General features: G+C 36.4%; 3 protein-coding genes across 3 annotated transcripts; 1 reads left to right on the top strand and 2 right to left on the bottom strand.

Annotated features, from left to right (window-relative positions):
* Nucleotides 1-518: 518 nt before the first annotated feature.
* On the bottom strand, nt 519-8,699 carry LOC140795572 (uncharacterized protein At5g03900, chloroplastic). Its single transcript, XM_073148240.1, has 13 exons — nt 8,150-8,699; nt 7,902-8,009; nt 7,703-7,803; nt 7,249-7,332; nt 6,869-6,938; nt 6,710-6,775; nt 6,007-6,096; nt 5,665-5,730; nt 4,368-4,510; nt 3,125-3,211; nt 2,972-3,035; nt 2,304-2,447; nt 519-1,196 (listed from the first exon to the last, which is right to left on the bottom strand). The coding sequence occupies exons 1-13, from the start codon at nt 8,564-8,566 to the stop codon at nt 1,056-1,058; spliced, it is 1,581 nt and encodes a 526-aa protein (XP_073004341.1). The 5' UTR covers nt 8,567-8,699; the 3' UTR covers nt 519-1,055.
* A 581-nt stretch (nt 8,700-9,280) lies between these two features.
* On the bottom strand, nt 9,281-11,113 carry LOC140795250 (UPF0496 protein 1-like). Its single transcript, XM_073147711.1, has 2 exons — nt 10,865-11,113; nt 9,281-10,669 (listed from the first exon to the last, which is right to left on the bottom strand). The coding sequence occupies exon 2, from the start codon at nt 10,659-10,661 to the stop codon at nt 9,519-9,521; it is 1,143 nt and encodes a 380-aa protein (XP_073003812.1). The 5' UTR covers nt 10,662-10,669; nt 10,865-11,113; the 3' UTR covers nt 9,281-9,518.
* A 6,337-nt stretch (nt 11,114-17,450) lies between these two features.
* On the top strand, nt 17,451-19,517 carry LOC140794564 (alpha carbonic anhydrase 1, chloroplastic-like). Its single transcript, XM_073146641.1, has 6 exons — nt 17,451-17,647; nt 17,859-18,076; nt 18,401-18,507; nt 18,709-18,811; nt 18,905-19,087; nt 19,166-19,517. The coding sequence occupies exons 1-6, from the start codon at nt 17,578-17,580 to the stop codon at nt 19,313-19,315; spliced, it is 831 nt and encodes a 276-aa protein (XP_073002742.1). The 5' UTR covers nt 17,451-17,577; the 3' UTR covers nt 19,316-19,517.
* The last annotated feature ends 75 nt before the right edge of the window (nt 19,518-19,592 follow it).

Here is a 19,592-nt window from a genome sequence, read left to right as displayed (position 1 = left end):
ATGAAGTTTTAAGTAACTGATAACCCCTTTTAACTACCTTTTCAAGAATATTAATTTTCTTTTCTGGAAAAATCAATTGAATAAGATATCAAACTATTACTCGGAAATAAAAAAAAACAAGGATTTTTTTTTCTTTTTGATAAATTAAGCCCAACGGCTGATACAACGTCTCAAAACAAAGCAAATAACTCTACAAGGATCTGCCCTCTCGTTATTTCATGGACTCAGGCTGATATTTGCAGTGTCTCCCACCAGATCTCCAGTACAAGATGTCGATCCTCCGCCGAAGAAGGCGAAGTATACACAATCCATGTGATTGCATTTTATTTCATTTGTTATTCCATAGCGTAACATTGCCTTGGAGTTGGACATTATTTATTTATTTTTTTGCTCTTAAATAGGGGACGATCAGTTCAAAACCCACCGATCACCAAAAGTAACATGCAACAAAACATTTTTACTGCTCATAATTGGCAACAGTTTAAACCACTTGAAATACACCTATCAAACAACCTAGCTGCAAATTAACTGTTCAATTTGTTTATAACTAAGTCATCAAACAGGAACGTTAATAATGTTATATACACGTTCAATAACAGCTCAAATCCATACAAAGTAACCACATATTGCATAATCTTATCCAACAAAATAACTGATATGCAACTCCTATACATGTAAGTACATTTTGATGATTCAGAATCATAATATACATCATCTTCATGCTGTAGAAATGAATGCCACCAAGGTTTACTGGTCAGTGTGTATAGAAAGCTATTTTTCGTAGCAAAAGTTGTCCCATATCTCAACATGCTAATTGCGCCTCCATGCCCCCCAAGTAATAGGAAATATCATATCCTTCATCTCTTGACTGATTTATGCTTAAGTGGCATTACCAGCATAAGCACAGCACCCTTACATCACAGGGATCACCTGACAATGACATCAGATACGATAAAGGCGGCAAAAATCGTTCTTCTTGCTAGAGATGACAGACAATGGTGACAATCAGAAAGGCCAATGAAGCCATTGGAAGAATTAGGAAGACCATAGATTCCTTAATCGGACTCGAGCTCCTTGATTCTCCTATCCCACTCTCTGCCCTCATAGTCTTGCTCCAAGATATCCTTCTGAGTACTGTAGACAATCTCCTCTGGCCTGATCACTTTCTGCCTTGCCATGTCTCGAGCACTTAACAACTGAAAATGCAAACAAGAGCACATGTGGAGGAAGAACACAAGTAGATGATAGAACAGCAGATGCTACTTAATCTAGTCAACATAATTTTAAAATGGTTCATAACAATTATAACCTCAATAAGAAACAAGAAGAGGAAAGTAGAACAAGATATCAAGAAACTCAATAAATGAAGTACAGAAACCCAGAACCTGCATCATAATAACAGCCTTGAAAATAGGCATTGCAATCAGTTAACATTGCATAGGGGCAATATGGTGCAGAAATTAGAGTAGCAGTAGCTTGTCCTATCTTGAAAAGGCCTACCAACTTTGTGAGACTCAGGCAAATACAGCAGCTAATGAGTTTTGATGAAAAATCTTTCTAAAAGTAAATATAGATCTTCTTTTCCCTTCCATCTTTTTACTTTTCATAGATTACTCTTAATACAGAAATTATATTAAGGAATATTTCATTGCACGTGAAGATCAGCAGAACTGCTGGACGACATATTTCAAGTCCAAAAAGTTGGAATAGAAGTATGCAATATCAAAGGCAGAACAATAATATGGAAGAACTCTAAACTTATGTGTGCCACATTTATGCAGGATTTCATACTAAAACCCCACAACTGACTCAAGGGTGTCATATTAGTTCCTATAGTCATTTTAACCCTTTGCTATTCTCTGCTTTATGATGCAGCCAGTATTTGAGTAGATCGCTATATCCTGGAAAAAAATTTCAATTAGTCCAGGCTGCACAGGTCCTGATGCTTTGTCTTGGTTACACAAGTGGATGAAATCAGCCACTTGATTTTCCAGGCCAGCCTAGAACGTAGACAGATTCCAAAGACTCGTAAATTTTATTGTAAAAGAAAACACTAGAGGCAGAAAGCACTAACTACTCAAGAATACATATATTTACGAAGATCAATTCTTTTAAAACAATGGTAGGCCATATTTTATTTGGTTGAGCTAAACATTTTAAGACCAAATTCTAAAGTTGCTGTTCAGATAGAACACCATATCAGACTGGTGGAGACCACCATTTGATGTGATCTTCCTGTTACAATAATAAAATGATGCAGTTTAAAAGTGAGAATTGTAAGCAGCATGCACATTTTGTAATACCTTTCTTCTCAAAGATGGGTCTGGTAACTCAAGTGCTCGAGCTCGTTCTTGTCTTGCCTGATTCCTCTTCATAATATCCTGATTGGTCTTAAGGAGTAGAAACCACCGAAAGAGTGGTATAGCAAAAAAGGAAGCAGCATATATCTGCAATGGAACAATGGTCGTCCTGTATTAGCGAATGAAATAAGGACAATGTCAACTGAACATAGCAATGCAGATTGCATGTGTTTCAGGACTAAGACTTTTGTTCTGATGCATATACTGTTATACACCTAAAATGAACCTAGTCAATGGACCATTCAATACCAAAATAACAGGAATATCAGAGAAAAGCATGAGATAATCAAGGATGCTAATTATCATTAATAGTTAGCTAGAATCCATAAGCATGTTTTGTATATAATAGTAACTACACTAACTGATGATCTGGATGCATACCGTCCAATCACATAAATGGCTTAACGATAATATTCTCAATCACCTCCAAAGCAACAAACATGAGAGCTATAGAAATTAAATAAAAAAACTGCTAAGTAGAACCCATGCAATGATCAATAAGAACTTAAGGAGGGTTAGAACAACTTTTTTATAACTGTCAGTAAATACTGATATTAAAGTGAGAGAAAGTGCTAACTTATAAATATGTAACTGATCGAGCCACAAAGTACCTGGAGTAGAGGAAATAGCTGAGAAACAAATGAGACAAAGCTGCCAGGTGTAACTGTAATTTCCCTTCATGCCACATTACATGTCAAAATTAGTAAAACAAATTGAACTACCAAAGAACACTAGTGATAAAAAAGCAGCACTTGTATTCATACTTCAACATGCTTCCTAGAATGACAACTCCAAAAAGATTGAGTGCTCCCAAACCAATGACCATTGCTCTCTCAGATGTACTTGCTTTACTGCAAAATCACAGGCTTTGAGCATAGAGGAATACAAAAAACCATGTTTGACTTGACAACTTGAGAAAACATGATCACAAACATAGATCACTAAAAGTCTAAAACAAAAAAAAACCTATTCCGGGTGTGTTATATGCATTCTTTTCAACCATACAGCTGTATTTGTGCATGTCCAACAATCTAAGAGCAAGTAGATATGCACATTGTTACATGACCAAGTGAAGTTTAATATCCCAACTGCAATGCTCAAGAATTAGGAATCTAATTAACAAATATTGTCTTTACGCATTAGACTACTATGAAGAATTAGATTTTGCAGATAATAGAGAAGTATATGATTTAAGACCTTCAATTAGGTTTTAATGTTTGAATTTCATATCTTGCAAATTTTAGAAAACAATTTCATGGAACCAAAAGGAAAGAAGATGACATTATTGTTCCCTCATCAATAGCTAAGGACACAGATATGGTGTAGACTTTATAGAGGTTTACAAAACCTCTATGAACTAAAAGAGGTAGTATCAATCCACATATACAGCTAAGCATTGTGCATCCGAAAAGAGTAAAGTGGAAGAAGATGCAAAGGAAGAGCATTCGTTCCACCCCAATGCATTTTTCATTGTGACTCCTTGTGCAGTTGAACTAGGGAAAGAAGGCAAGACTGCAAGACACAACAGAAAGAAATCACAGAGCATTTGTAAAATAATCTGCAGTCTAACCATTTGAAACTTCTCAAGCAGTCTTAAGCAGTTATTTTTTCTCATGTATATAGAAGTTGTCATACATATTCATGATCATCTAAACTCGGCAATGGACAAATTATCTTCTACATTAAGAACAAATATTAACCTTGTGGTGGTGCTTCAAAAACCACCAGTTCCAAGATGGAAAAGAAACAGTATCTGAACACACCCTATTAGGTCTGTCCGCCCAAAGTCTTTCTTAGAACAGGATGAAAACAAGGTGTATTGTATTACATTAAAGTAACATTTTCCATCAATCATGTGAATAGAAACAAATTGATGTATGACAGGTGGATTAGATCATGAGATGAGATAACCACTTTATATTATATATGCTATTTATCTTCCAACAGGATGGGATGACATTGTTAAAACAAAGACTTTGGAAGGTAAGGCAAGATAAAATAGATAACCTGAATTTCCATTTGTTCTCCTTAAAGTACTTATTAAACCCATTAACCATCTCAGCCCACTTTGTACCAACATATTCTTTTTGACCAATCCTCTTATATGAAGCAGTTCGTTGTAGCGAAGGGAACCGATATAGAATGTTTCCCTGCATGAGTAGCAGAGACATTTGAAATTCAGAACTTTTGAAGATGTAAATGAGAGATACTGGAAAACTAGCTTTTATATCCACTATAATAAGACATATAGATAACTCAGCAAGCATTGACAGTTATAGAAGTTCATATTGGCATTTGAACTTCACATTCACACAAAAGAGGATCAGTACCTAAGCATGGACTTTAATCAATCATTCTGATTATGCCAATCTTTCTATAGGGATTTACACATGAAATCCACAGAAAGTCAGCCAGATGCAAGCTAAGTTACTACAAATCCTTATGATGAATTGAGCTTTTAATTTTACCACTTAATTTAACAGCTAAAAACCATGCCAACGGAGTAACCTCCCAATATATATGGACCAATTTCAGATAGAAAGATTAATGAACATGATACATTTTAACCTTCTATAATTTCAGAAAGAAGGATTGAATTCTGAGAAGGTTTTGAGAAGTTAAAAGCAATAATAACAAAGAAGATAAAGAATACCGAATTGTACAGAAGCCAAAATTTCCATATATTTTAATCTGACTTTCAGATAAAAAGTTTGATCGTGTAGAAAAAGATGTAGCATAGACAAAGTATATCAGACGTTTAGATTAACAAGGTACCAAAACAGATGCAGAAAGAAGCCAACTTTTTAAGATGTTTTCCTCTTAAATCTAGCTCGAGGAAGAGGGAGGTCAAGGAACATACCTCTTTCTTTCAAAGCCTTATTGAGAAGCCCAAGAAAATTATCCAAGCATAATTATCATGTGAATCACATAAACTAGCTGTGAATATGTAATATTAATGCATAGCATTACAAGAAGCAACAGACAACCAAAACCAAGAAATCAAATCATAGAAAGTTTGGAAAAGATCTAGACTCAGATATGGAACATATGAGATCATACTTGACAAAGACAGGCAATGACTGGAAAAATTATAATTGCTAAGCTGCACAAAGAGGGTGGAAAACATCAAGGAAAAAAGTAATATACACCAGTCTTTCAACAATTTGAGAGAAGATACTGAATAAGCATGTCATAAGGCTACAGAAAAATAAACTGAATGTGAAAAATATTCATGACTGTATCAATTAACACGTGACACTTGTTTATATATCTACAAAAGATATAGCCAACACATAATCATAACCTGCTCATCAACTTCAGGATTCCCTTGGAATTGTAAGAGAACTGGTAGAATAAATGACTCATCATCCTGCCACTCACAAGGAAAGAAATCAAGTTCAGTGAGTTGTAACAGACTCTAGAAGCATTTCAGTAATGATTACGTAACAGCAAGTCAACAGCAAACCAATCCTGAACTGTAAGAACTAAAATTTCGTCAAGTATTCACGCCATCCAGTCTTCAAATTGTTTCTTTTGTGCATGCATGTGTGTTTGTTTCAGTTATGTCATTCTCATAGAGAATTAGTAATTTAGAGAAGACTTTTAATGAGATGAAACGAAAAAAGGCAAAAGCTAATGAATGGACCTTTGTTTGATCAGCAGGCAATACATCAAGATAAGGTGCTAGTTCTTCTGCAGTAACAACTCCACCGTTGGAGGCAATATATTGCCCAATCTGTCAATACAATATAATATACAGTCGCAATTAGGTAATTCATACTCTGCCATGACATAAGAGAGTCCCATGCAACTTAGCTTACAAGAATGACATAAGAATTATGCATACCCATTAGAGTAATGTAAGAGAATAGCACATACTTGAACACCATCATAAATCATAATCAACTTTCTCCAAAGGGTCACCAACTTGTTTTACAGAGATCAATCCACAACAATCTCTTATGACATGGAATGATGTATCGAAAAATAAACTGATTCAGGTGCCTAAGATACCAAGAGCTACAATAGATAAACTTCATGACAGGCCATCCATGAGAAATCTAATACAATAGGGGTAGAGAAGAGGCAAATATATGAAACTCAAGGCATCTGCCAAAATAACCCCACAGTTGTTAAATATGAAACAGACTTTGCTCATTTAAATCAGAACATAAATCTGTTTAATGAAATTATTTTCTTAAATTCCTCAAAAGTTGACATGACATACACAATTATATTTAAGAATTTGGTTAGTTCTGTTACTAGGTTCTATATGTTCTGGCAGAATTAATAATGCACAAAAGTGTGCCACTGTGACCTGCTGAACAACAAAGAGTGCAAAAAAGTACCAGCTTCCACCTCTCTTCTTCAAGTCCTTGATTTGGATTTCCATCACCAAATACAAATGAAAAAACCTACAAAAGGATGTTATACTTGTGTTTCATTGTCGTTCACAAGAACCAATAACATAATGGAAATGAACAATAAGTCAAACCCTTTTGAATTACAGATTCAATGAAGTTCATTTGGTCATCTGTGCTCCTTTGCCGCCTTCTATAATAATTAGCGTCCCAGTACCTACAAACAGCACCAATAACAATATGGCTAATTTGAATGAATACATAAATAAGACCATTTATATAACCGTCCATGCATCAAATAAGAATATACAAGGCCAGCCTTTTGTAATATTAGCTAATTAGATATCAGAGTGGACAGTTTGTTTTAAGTTTCAATGAAATGAGGGCTTTGGCCTTTTTGTCAAAAAAAGAGTGGACAGTTTGTTAATTTCTAAATGTTAGAATATGAAATGGACAGTAAAAGTTTTTCTAGAAATGATAAAAATATAACAGTAGACAATTCTTTGGTTGATCAAATAGGACATTACCAAAATAAATCTGTAGGGCTAAAGAAGACATTGACGCTAGAGCCATAGGATCTCCCCCTTCGTCTGCCACGATTATCTTCATCACTGCCATCATAAGAACCTTTATCAGTACAGGCAACAAAAAGTAATTGACAGCATCTCAAAGAAAATAATTTGAAACAGATAAGTGCACAATAAACAAGATGAAGACTTCACAGTGACTACTTAAATTCTTGCATGCTATCTAACTTTACACTAAAGAAAAGGTATTCTGCGAAAAATCTAAACTTGATTCTTTATGAACAAATTAGTTGCAAGCAAGCAAGCAAACTCTATCTGAGTTGTGGAAGTTACTTCAGTAGACTAGCAACACTTGCATTACCCTGGGTAGTTACTCTAAGTGCATTGATAAACGATTTCTGAAATGTTGCGACCAAAGAACACAAAATAGGTATTGTAGGTGCGCAAATCATACCTCTGACTCGAAATAAGGACAATGATTGTTGTATATACAAGAACAATTGAGGCAATAAGTGCTGTCCCAAACGAAACCCTAATCAAATATGCAGCTGCTTCCTACAGGTGAAGTCGGAATTAATCGATGATTGCTTGGTATCACTGCCAGTAATTTGAAAGAACAATTTAACAAAACAGTAGAATCAGAGCCTTCATACCTTAACTTTGTCAAGAACAGGTTCAGCTCTGATCATAAAGGACTTGGCAGCGAGCTTCGAGCGATAATCCTTTGGGAATGCATAAAGCACATCACCTTCATCCGACACCTATCAGTGCAACCTTCAAAAAGATTAGCTTCCAAAGACTAGAGCTTTAGAATTATTCATCCTGTTGTGACATAAAAAATATTAAGCGTAATATTCACTCGACAATTACATTAAATGGACTAAATTTTAGATTCAAAAACCTCCAAGAATCCACCAGTATCAGCAGCGAGAGCTTGGAGAGCTCTCTCGGCCTCAGCTAGCTTTAGCCCCGCCTTACTAGCGATATCCCCGGTGGTGACCCTACCGCCGTAGGAATCGACGGCGTCCATAGCGCGCTTCCGAACATCGGACGTCAGCTTGTCCGTCTCCACGGCGCTCCCCGGCCGAATTCCGGCCGGGACCTGGAAGCTCGCCGTGACCACGGGGGCCACCGATACTTTACCGTTTGCACGTCGCGGAGAGAGAGGAACTGGCAAGGAGTAAGGTCGGGGTAAAGAGAGGAAGCCATGGCGAGGGGCTCGGAGGAGGAGAAGCGCGCGGTTCGAGGAGGGAGGAGGTCGGAAGTAGAAATGACTGCCCCGCAAAGCCGAGGAGAGGGAAATGGATGTGGGAGCCATAGAGATAAATTAGTCGCAATTTCTAGGGTTTTCTAGGTATCAATTCATCGCCATTGGAGATTAGAGAAGAGAGAGGAGAAAGGAAGGAGAGGGCTAGTGGCTAGAAATTTTTTGTGTGGTCTTAGATTTTAATCTGTTCGATTGGAAATTTGGAACGCAGTGCAGGACTGCAGGAGCTTTTGGTAATTGAGGAAACCAATTACAAGCTTAATCCGGTCAGGATCTGACCCGGACCTAGATCCGACCCATTATTATTTTTTTAAAATATATAAAAATTATGTTTAACAAGTGACGCTCTCTGTACACTGTTATTAATTTTATGATACAAGTAGAAAATGCTTTGATCTTAGGATTTTTTTTTTAAAAAAAAATCTCTAAACCCCTGTAATCTTATATTAATGCAGCCTATAGTCATTAGGATCGTTTCAAAAACTCGCAGAGATATAAATTTAGGGATACTCATACAACTTAAAAGCTCTTTTAATCATGCATCTGAGCACAGCCATTTGCTAAACATGAAAGTATATATTAATTTGTTCCGTTTTGATGTCAAAAGCTTCATATTTGTAGCATCAAAGTAGGAAAAGAATAACAACAGTATGTTGTGAAAAAATATGCTAGAAGTGAAACAAGCAAGCAAAAGATTACAGAAAGAGAGCAACTCATAAGAAATGTCATCATCAATAAGAACATGTAGATAGATCACTTGTTAACTTCTCTGAATTCTTAAAATATGATATCAATTAATTACTCTTCTGAGATAAGCCGTATCGTATCTACTATACTATACAGTCAGATCTTTCTCACACGAAGCAGATATATTTTCTATAGAGTAATGTATATCAATCAAACAAATCAAATCAAATCAAATCAAATGTGCACAATAAAAACCAATTGTAGGGAAATTACTGAAGATATCCAACTCTCTTTTTTCTTTTTTTTTTTAAAGTTATTATTTTGTATGATTAATGATCTTCTGCAAGACAACGGTCCTGGCTCTCCTAATATCCCTGCTGCATTGATCAACCTGCCTCCCCAAATCTTCGACACTCTTGGTGAACACGCCAAGCTTGCGCTTGATCTCTTGGATTCCGAATCGGACTGCTTCCTCCTCTTGCAGGGAGAATTCAGTGATCCGCAGGAGAGAGGTGATCTGAAGCTCAAGCTGATCGACGAGAAGACGAATGTTTTCCAAGTCCTTGATGGCAATGTATGTGCCTACTTGCATTGAGTTGATCACGTCTTTCTTGCCATTTAACACGTCCTCGTACTTGTTCAACAGTGAGTCGAACCACTTCCCCATGGATCCTAGAGGTATGGCGGTCGCAGCAGCTAGAGCCGCCGCGACCGGAGGCGCCGCCATCGCCGCGGCCACGACCGAGCAAATCAGCACCGCAGCGAAAGCCGATGCGAAGATTACGCTGGAGATTTTCCGCCATGTCTTAATCGATTTCACCTTCTTGCTCAGCTCCTTCTTGCGGCGCAGCAGCTTCTCCAGCATCGACAGCTGCTGTTCGTGTAGCAAATGGAACACCTTGAAGAATTCCTCCGAGAACGGATCGCCCATCGCCTTGAAATGCTTCAATTCCTCCAACGTTCTCTTGTACTTGCTCATCTTAACATCTTCCACCTCCTCCTCCTCTTCTTCCTCCTCGTCGTACAGTTGAAGGGCGACGTGAACTATCAACTGGCTGTCTCGGGACTTGTTTAGACACCTCTCCACCACGCCGCAGAAATCCAAGCTCTGGAGGCTGTTCTCGAAGTACTCCTCGACGAGTTCGAACAGCTCCTTGTTCTTCCATATATCCTTCTTGCACTCCAGGATGATCTTGACCACCTCCTGGTTCATCTCAAGAAGGCAGCCGGTGACCTCTTTGAGGGAGCCGAAGGAGAGGGATCGAACCTGGACGCCATGGGCCAGGGTGGAGAGAGCCCGGCTCGTCCTTTGCTGGAGAGTGGTGTCGAACAACTGGAGCTCGGGGTCTTGAAGACACGCGTCTTCGTATAAGCTCAGCGCTGTTGTGTACTGGATGGCATCGCCATTGCCTTCTTTGCGGGTGGGCAATGGAGCTCTCTTGCTTAACTGACTACCCATGGAGGATGCTACGTACAAAGAATTAATTATATGAAGCAAAGCTCATCAATTTATAGCTCGATCAGAACAGAGCAACGAGACCCAAATCAGAAATTCTACTGATTTATCCAAATTACCCCCAAATCTCAAAATCTTAGTCGCTTCCTGGATCATACGAGTTGATGCAAATAAACCACAAGAATGAAGGGAGAAGAGTGCCCAACCTTAACACCAAGAAAGCTCGGATTTTGACGGTTCTAACAGCTGGAAAAAGATGGATCGCGAAATGGGAAAAGATGAGGATTGAGGGGAAAGAGATGGGGTTCTCGGAAAACTTATACGTTTGAAAAAGAAAAGAGTTAACGAAGGAAGAGAGGCGGGGTTTGGGAAATCTTGTACGCATCAAGGAGAGGAGAGGAGAGGAGAGGAGAGAGAAAGAAGAGTGGAGGAAACGAGGAGATAAATAAGCAAACGGGATATAATAAAGGTATGAAGTGTAGATTAGAGGAGAATGTTTAGCGAAGAGCAAGAGGAAATCTAAAGCTTTTGTCCTTCCCCCTCAAAATCTGCGCTTAAATTCCGGAACTTCGACAAGATTCCTTGGATGAATTTTTATGCGGTTTTTAAGAATAATAAACGAGATTAATTCCAAATCCAAGGAGGAACTTATCTGGAACGGTTAAAGACACTCAAATTACTTTATTTCTTTAATTTTATTTTCTATTATTGTTCAACATCTACAATGATAAATGAAAAAAATATTATAAACAAAAGTTTCAATTTTTTTTTTCTCTTTTCTTTTCATTAAAATTTAAAATTTAAAATTTGTGTTAAGATGCTGCATATCGATCCATTTTAGCCCTCGTATTCCCAGGTTATTTTATGGGATTCATAACTAAAAACTGATTAATGTTACACTCTATAATATAGTTTTTTCTAAAAACATGATGCCAAATAACCACTAAGTTGTTAATTTCTTTCATTCAAAACTAATTATGGCTATACTTTTTATTTAAAAATTTTATAATTAATTTAAACAAAAGTCACTTTACCTTTTGATTTTTTTTTTAAAAAAATCTTTGTATCACCAAATAACTGAACTTTCTCCCTTAATACATTTTTTTTTTTTTAATAGATGCCGGATCTTTAAATTATTTTGTCATCTTTCTAAAATGAAATCTAATTATTAATTAAGCCCATCAATTTACTATGCCCATTCATTCAAATGTTGGCTAATCCAATTCTATTTGGTTTGGTCCAAAGTAGGGCCCATTCATATAACTTGGGCCTGGTAACCGGGCCACCATAGCCCAAGATGGGCTTACATATATCCAGAAGGCCAACAATTTATTTTTAATCATGTATGCTCCGTGGATATAAATCATTAAATCTTGATCTAATACTCACAAATTATTCATACTATAAATTAATATTACATGCGTAGATGTGAGCTTTATCAAGTAGACTTTTGTTTAAGCTTGACTTATTATATTTCAAGCCGAGTTTGAATCAAGCCTAAATCAAGCTCAACCGCTCAATTTTCTGCGCTGATATCTCAAAAATATATAAAGTTATAAATGTATCCTTCTAGAAGCCTTATAAAATCCAAGGTGCATCAAAACATCATTACTGTTGCATTAAAAAAATTTGTGATTAATTACCACAACATAGAAAATTGTATATCTATCTCATTCAGTCCTTTTCATGTTTTGCTCATCAGAGACAAGTTTAGTATATTCATTCCTCCTGAGCTTAATGCTTTGCAAGTATGTCTTTGTCCATTGCTTCTGAACTACAGAGCTAAAATCTTTCTCCTTTTGATGCTAGCTAGGCTGAGCCTGAGATGATAAACTTGTCAAGATATCTTACTTGTGGATTGGATAACTCTAGAAGATATGATGTGATTAATATCTCACTCTTATCAATTATTCTGTCCTTGTCAACACCATAGAATCAGATTTATTCACTTAGAGATGTAGATGAGTCAAGTTGAACATTATTATACTTTTAGTAGTAGTAGTAGTAGTAGTAGTAGTAGAGTCACTTCAATTCCAAGAAAATAGAATAGAAAACTGAGATCCTTCATATTAAGTTTAATAAATTCATGGGTTCAAATATTAATTGCACACTCTTTTTATTTTTGTTTTCTTTTTAAGTTATTTCACCTCCGTATAGTTTTAATATATTTTCTATTGTTGATAGATGTTGTTTTTAATATAAAATAACAAAAATATCTTCTTCTTTTTTTTTTTTTTTACGTCAACTAATTAGGATAGTAATTTTTTAATAAAAATATTTTTTTTTCTTATGCTTCTTTTTCATCTCAACCTTTCTCAGTTTTATATTTTAAACACTACAAGTATTTTAAAAATAATAATATGTAAAGAGCAAAATAGTCAAAAGGCTAACAATCTTATCAAAATTAGTAGTAGTAGTAGTAGTAGGAGAACTCACTTCGATCCCAGGAAAATAAAATAGAAAACCTAGATTCTTCATATCAAACTTAGGAAAATAAATTCACAGGGGAAAATATAAATTATTCATCGTATGGTAAGGCTAAAATTCAGAGTTCCTCTTTGTAGTTTTATTTGTGCTACTTCACATCCTTGTAGTTCTAACATATTTGTTATTATATCACAGATATTATTTTTAATATACAATAACTAAAATACTCTTGTTATTTTTACCTTCATCATTAGTTTGATGGAAAAACTACAAAAAGTTTAAATGGCACAAATTAATGAAAGTTTAGAATTTTACCTAACTACGAGGAAATAAAATGAATATACTGTTGTCTCACATGCTTGTTGATTAAGCTTTACTTAGCCTTTCTAAAAATCTAATTGCTTGTGAAGCATAAATATGAACTACTAATTCTGCAGAGACTAAAGCTGTAACTTTGAAAACTTACAATAGCTACAAGGTTTTTGGATATATAGACCACACTACAAGAGATGAATGATACACTACTAGTATTAACTACTTTATAATGTGGTTCGTGGGACCTCTTTGCCTTATCTTGTTAAGCAGCAAGAGAAGATAAAGATAACCCACTTTGGAGACATAATTTATTTTTACATAAGAGACCTACTACTTCTTAGAAGAAATTAATCATTAAATCCCTTCTGGTATGCTTTGCAGAGAAGGACTCCAACCCATGCATCTTTCTCTGCAACTCTCCCTTCTATTGCTTGAAGCATTGTGGAGAAGAGACGCAACATCATCAAGAGAGATCACTTCCTTGTTCAGCATCTGCTGCAGTTCTTGCTTACTGAGAAGCAGCCTCACCCTGACAACTCCAGAGCTTAACCCAGATTCCTTCAAGGGTGATTGGTGCTGAAGCCTCTTGCCATCCATCCTCATCACCTTTCTTTGCTGAACAAAGAAGCAGTTCCCCATGCAGTCTCAATTGGTCTTCTATCAACTAGAAATCTGAACTCTGAAGAGTAGTTTTGTGAGTATAGTCCTCAAGGGGTGGAAGCTGGAAGGTGGAAGGTGGAAGGTGGAAAGGAGGAGGGAGGGTTAGTATTTAAAAGAAGAGGCCATGCATAAAGCCCATCATCTTCATAGTTTATTTCAAATATGCCTTAGGTAATAATCCTACTCAAATAATTTAGAAAAAAATTTACTAATAAGACCCTACATTTTGACTATATTATAAATAAAACATTCTGAGCTCTTTACTTATTTTAAAAATATTTAAAAAAAACTCAGCCACACTTTAACAGTTTGATAGATAGATAGATAGATAAATATAATTTAATCCGACCATCAAGTTAACTCAATTATACAACCAAATTAAATCTCTATAACAAGCTAGAAACATAGCAAAACACCGTTTAAAGCAATAATATAGTTTAAGATCAACGGATCAATCTCAAAAGTACTATTAGAAAAGTGAGATGGGTATAATTTAGATTTCTTTATAATGTAGTCATCAACATGTAGGATGTTATTTGCAACTTTCACAATAACTAATGATGTTAATAATTATTGAAGCACTAAAAATGGTGCTCTTCTTTGTTCTAAGTGGAATAAAATGGATGGGCCAGAGAGAGACAGAGTACCACTTCAAGGATAATGGTTTGACCAACCACAGCTTTGACTGGTCATCCCACTGAGGTTGACTCCCAAGGATAGATTTCAAGCCGAGTCACTGGAATAAAATTCCCTATCTAGTGGTAGGAACTCTGACCCAGTTTGGTTCATATGTTACACCAATCTACGATTAACTTCAGTGGTGGTCCTAAGTGTCATTATATTAATGCCTGCAGATACTTACCACCTCTCTTCTTCTTGTGTTTTACTATCTGTGATGGCAGAGTTGGAATTGAGGAGAGTTAAAAAGCATTCATAAGAGAAGAGAAAGAAGAAGAAGAAGAAGAAGAGGAATAGTAGGGGATGGATGGAGGTGGAATGAGATCATGAGGAGGTCATCAATGGAGGCCTCCTCAGTCCTCGTTCATGGAGGAGGGGGGGTTGTCAACAATCTCAAAGCGTAGTTGTCAACAATTCCCCACACGCATGCGTCTGAGAGGCTACTTCGTGGGGACGGACAAGGATCTCTCCTTCCCTCATATACCACATATTAAACTTTAAGAAAATTTAAAAATTACAAATAGAGCCCGACCCTTTTTATTATCTGCAAATATATCCTCCGCCTCGTGTTCTTTGTAAATAATGAGAATTGATGGATTTATTTTTAATTATTTCTGAAACGTTGAGGCGTCGTCATCTTTGCTACGATCGTATCATTAAACATCCAAATTTAGACAAGATGATATTACGAAAGTTAATATCTGGTGTGTTAGATGATGATAGATTAGATTCCACCTGAAGTGGGGCGTGCTTATTTTATTATAAAACTATATTTATACATGTTTATGTATCTAATTCGAGTCATCGATTATAAAGTAAAGAGATTGCAATTAATTTCCAACTTGGTGGAGGGGAGTTGATTAGCGTAAACAAGCTTCGACACGCTTTGTTATATGTCAATTACTTCTTGAGTTTAGATTTAATAACTGGTTCCAAATGTACCCACCTATTAGTTATTCATGGTACTTCCAGAAGCCAAATGGTTCAAATTAGTAGGTAGATAACTGGATATTAAGATAGACTACTCCTATGCATATATGAAGGATTTTTTTTTTTTTTTTTTTTTGTGGCAAATGGTTAGATATTAGGAATTATTTTTTTCTCTACCCTATCTTCTTATAAAAAAAAACCTCTCAATGGTGGTGTTAGCAGAAAATATCAAATCATTATTTTGATCCTCAATTTTACTCTCTCTATTTTTTCTCTAACATTTAAAAAAAAAATCATTTTTATGGGCGGCACGACCTCAAACTTAAAGACTTGGCAATGGAGTTTGCATGCGGAGCCGTACTTTGAGACGAAGAATTCGGCTGTGATTGGGATCTACGTCGCCGAATTCGAGTCTAATATTCTAGAGAAGTAGAGATGAGATCACCAGCCAAGACCTCTTATACCTATATATTTAGAGAAAAACACCTTCTTTTTCACTATATTTTTCTTCAGTGGTCCTTCCTTTCGTAAACGTAGTTCTTTATACAGGCCTGCTTTATGTCTTTCTTACGATTTACGCCTCTATTTATTATTATTTATTTCGATTCCAAAAAAGAAATATAGGAAATAGAAGATAACTTGGGAGAGTTTAGAAAGCCCAACACTTTCTCTGGAGATGGGCCCAGTTAATCTTTCTAGTTTGGGCCAAAATTTGGCCCAATTAAGGCCCATGGATGTAACTATTAGAACCTTATCGTCCTCCTAACATTGAAAATATTATTTGTCCTGAAAAAAAATAAAAAATTTCCTCTGCAAATAATATCTTACAAAATTTGAGGGGCATATGCGCCAAAAAGCTTTGAAGCTTTCATAATAGAAAAATTAATTGAGCTCTTAGACATATATATTTTTTTTATAAATAAAGTGTGTACAAAAGCTCAGTCTTGGAAACTTAATTTTTGTTTTGGAGAAAACTAAGAGAAATTAGAGACGAGTATTAAATTATTTACCCAGTAAGAACACATATTCCAATCACTTTTATTGATGAACTTAAAAAGTTTCTTTTTGAAGGTCACAGTGAGTCCAACATTAGTGGACTGCAAGAATAGTATATGCACAAAAATTGTACGTGGAGAAACTGGAAGCATTTATGTTGCAGGAGATTGGCAGATGAACATCTTAGAGTTGAATATTTTTCCCTGATTGCGTCCTTAGAGTTGAAGAATATTCTCCATGCATGGGTGTGGGCACTCTCTTCCATACCACTGCTTTTATCCTTCCACAATGCTTAGTTTTGTTTGGCTACCAGTAGCAACTCTAGCAAGTTCTAATGGAGATGGATCCCTTTTCGATCGCCTTTCCAAAAGTAAAGTCCCACACCGTCCAAACTTTTAGATAAGTCAAGAGCCTCGTGATAGATACCACACATTCCATTTTATTTAGATTTCTCTCACTCCCTCTCATGCTCATTCAAACCAACCTCTTAAACAAGATGAGAATTTTTAAGAGCATACCCAACATTGGAAATTATTAATCATACGAGTCCTTTGGTGATAAGGTTTAAGATATCTTCCCCTCAAGTTGTTCATGCATCAAATCATTCAGCTCTTTTGCAGCTGATGGATGACGGCAAATTGTTTTTGGCAGGACGCATAGCATGCAGAACCTTGGAATCTTTTCACTGGTCCTATTAACAGCGACAAACACCCAGTTTAGTCCTTAATCCTTCATGATAATCTTGTAATCGAGCTATCTTAACTCCAGACTAATGAAGTAACAACCACATTATACAAGGTAGTCTAGAGTCTATATATATATCAGGGAAGCATTGCCACTAGCCACATCCTACAACATTTACTTTGTTTAGCTCGAGCTAAACCAACCCAATCCTTTCCTTTCCCTTCTAGCAATGGCTGGCCAGAGTACCATCTTTGTTCTATTGATGCTCTCCTTTCTTGTGCCATTTGCAAGAGCTCGTGGTAGGGATTCTGGTTCTCTCTCTCTCTCTCTCTCTCTCTCTCTCTCTCTCTCTCTCTCTCTCTCTCTCTCATTTGGTGAATGCATTCTTGTAGTGAATGGATTATAAGGCAGAAAAGTAAATGGAAATTAGAGTATTTTTGCTTACTTAGTTGTTCCTTCCTCATTTCTGTTTATCTTCTCACTTGTAAAGATTTCCTTTCAATTGGACAGCTTTTGTGAGATTTGGATACAGTGGAGCAATTGGTCCTGACAAATGGGGAAGCTTGAGCCCAGAGTTTGTGTTGTGCTCAAAAGGCACTCATCAGTCTCCAATCAACATTGCAAAGAATGATGATGTGGTTTATAACCCAAAGTTGGAACCTCTTGAGAGGGATTATGTCGCAGTTGATTCGAATGCAACCCTTGTCGATAATGGTTTCAACATTGCGGTATGTTTCTTTATTTGATATGTTCTTTTTCTCAAGATCAGTAGAACACTGGAGTAGTTAAGAAAGCAACATCAGGTGGCATGTTTAATTTTTATATTTTACAAGATATTGTATCTTCTGAGCTTCTAAGTGACTTCATAAAAGTGGAATGCTGGACAAAGATGCTACTACTCTTTTATAAAAGAAAATCTGAGTATCTTCTGCTGTTAAGGCTTCTTTTCTGCATAATTGTGTACTATTATGAGTTTAAGGAAATATTTTTCTTCTTTAGTTCTTGGAATTGGGTAGCTGCAGTGCTGAGATTCATGTGTTCTTCTTTTCCAGTTACAATACGATGCTTCTGTTGGAGCTCTGATGGTGAATGGAAAAAATTATACTCTGAAACAAATGCATTGGCACTCACCTTCTGAGCACACCATTAATGGTGAAAGGTATGCACTAACTTCTCCCAGAACATAACATGCAAAAGATACAGTTGATCATACTTGACATAGTTCAAAAAGAAGAAGAAGAAGAAGAAGAAGAAGAAGAAGAAGAAGAAAACTTCTAATTTGATCATCCAGACGAATCTTAGAATCGCATTTCAAAGCCTAAACTAGAAAAGCAAAATCTCATTATGGCAAAATCAACAGGTTCGCGGTGGAGCTCCATTTGGTTCACAAGAGCGACGACGGCAATATCTCTGTGGTCGCAATCCTCTACAAATATGGGCATCCTGATCCTTTACTTTACCAGGTACGTAGTAATTACCCTCTACTCTGTGTCAACAACCTACTTCTACTCATGATGACTGAATGAATTGGCGTGGTTTGGTTGTTAACATTGCAGATCAAGGACAAGGTAGCTGAATTGACTAAGGAAGTTGGCTCAGGAGATGAAGAAGCTCATGTTGCAATTGGAGCTATGCACATAAGTGCCTTACGACGCCGCGTTCACAAGTACTTCAGATATGTAGGATCCCTCACCACGCCTCCATGCACTGAGAACGTCATTTGGAACGTAGTTAGCAAGGTTTATAACTCTTAAAACTTCATCACATTTATATCTTCTATATATATACTTGACACTGACAAAGTTTAATTGGTACAGGTGAGAGAGATGAGCAAGAAACAAGCAGAGGCTCTGAGAGCTCCTCTGCAGCAGGAGTACCGGAGAAATTCAAGGCCGATTCAGCCGTTGAATGGTAGGACAGTCGAGCTGTATGATGGATCGGGAAGTGTGGGAAATAATTCTGATTAACGTACGTACTATGAGTAGTAGCCAACTGGGTAGATTTCTGATTTGGATGGATTGTGTCTGAAACTTTCTACTACTATGCTTGCTATCAAGGAGTAGGGTTCTTCTTCTTCTTCTTCTTCTTCAAGACAAGTTCATTTGAGCTCTGTAATCTTTCTCTGCCTCTGAGATCAGGATAGCATTGAAAGATCTATTCTCACTGCTATCTTATGTGTTTGTAGTACTTAAAATGGCAAAAATCTAATTTGCAGAAAAGAAAGGAAAAATAAAGATTAATAAG

This window comes from Typha latifolia, chromosome 9 (assembly GCF_019914945.1).
Source record: "Typha latifolia isolate L0001 chromosome 9, TyphaL0001v2, whole genome shotgun sequence".
In the NCBI taxonomy this organism is placed as follows: domain Eukaryota; kingdom Viridiplantae; phylum Streptophyta; class Magnoliopsida; order Poales; family Typhaceae; genus Typha; species Typha latifolia.
Note: the sequence above shows the minus strand (reverse complement) of the source record. Positions and strands in the feature narration are given on the sequence as shown.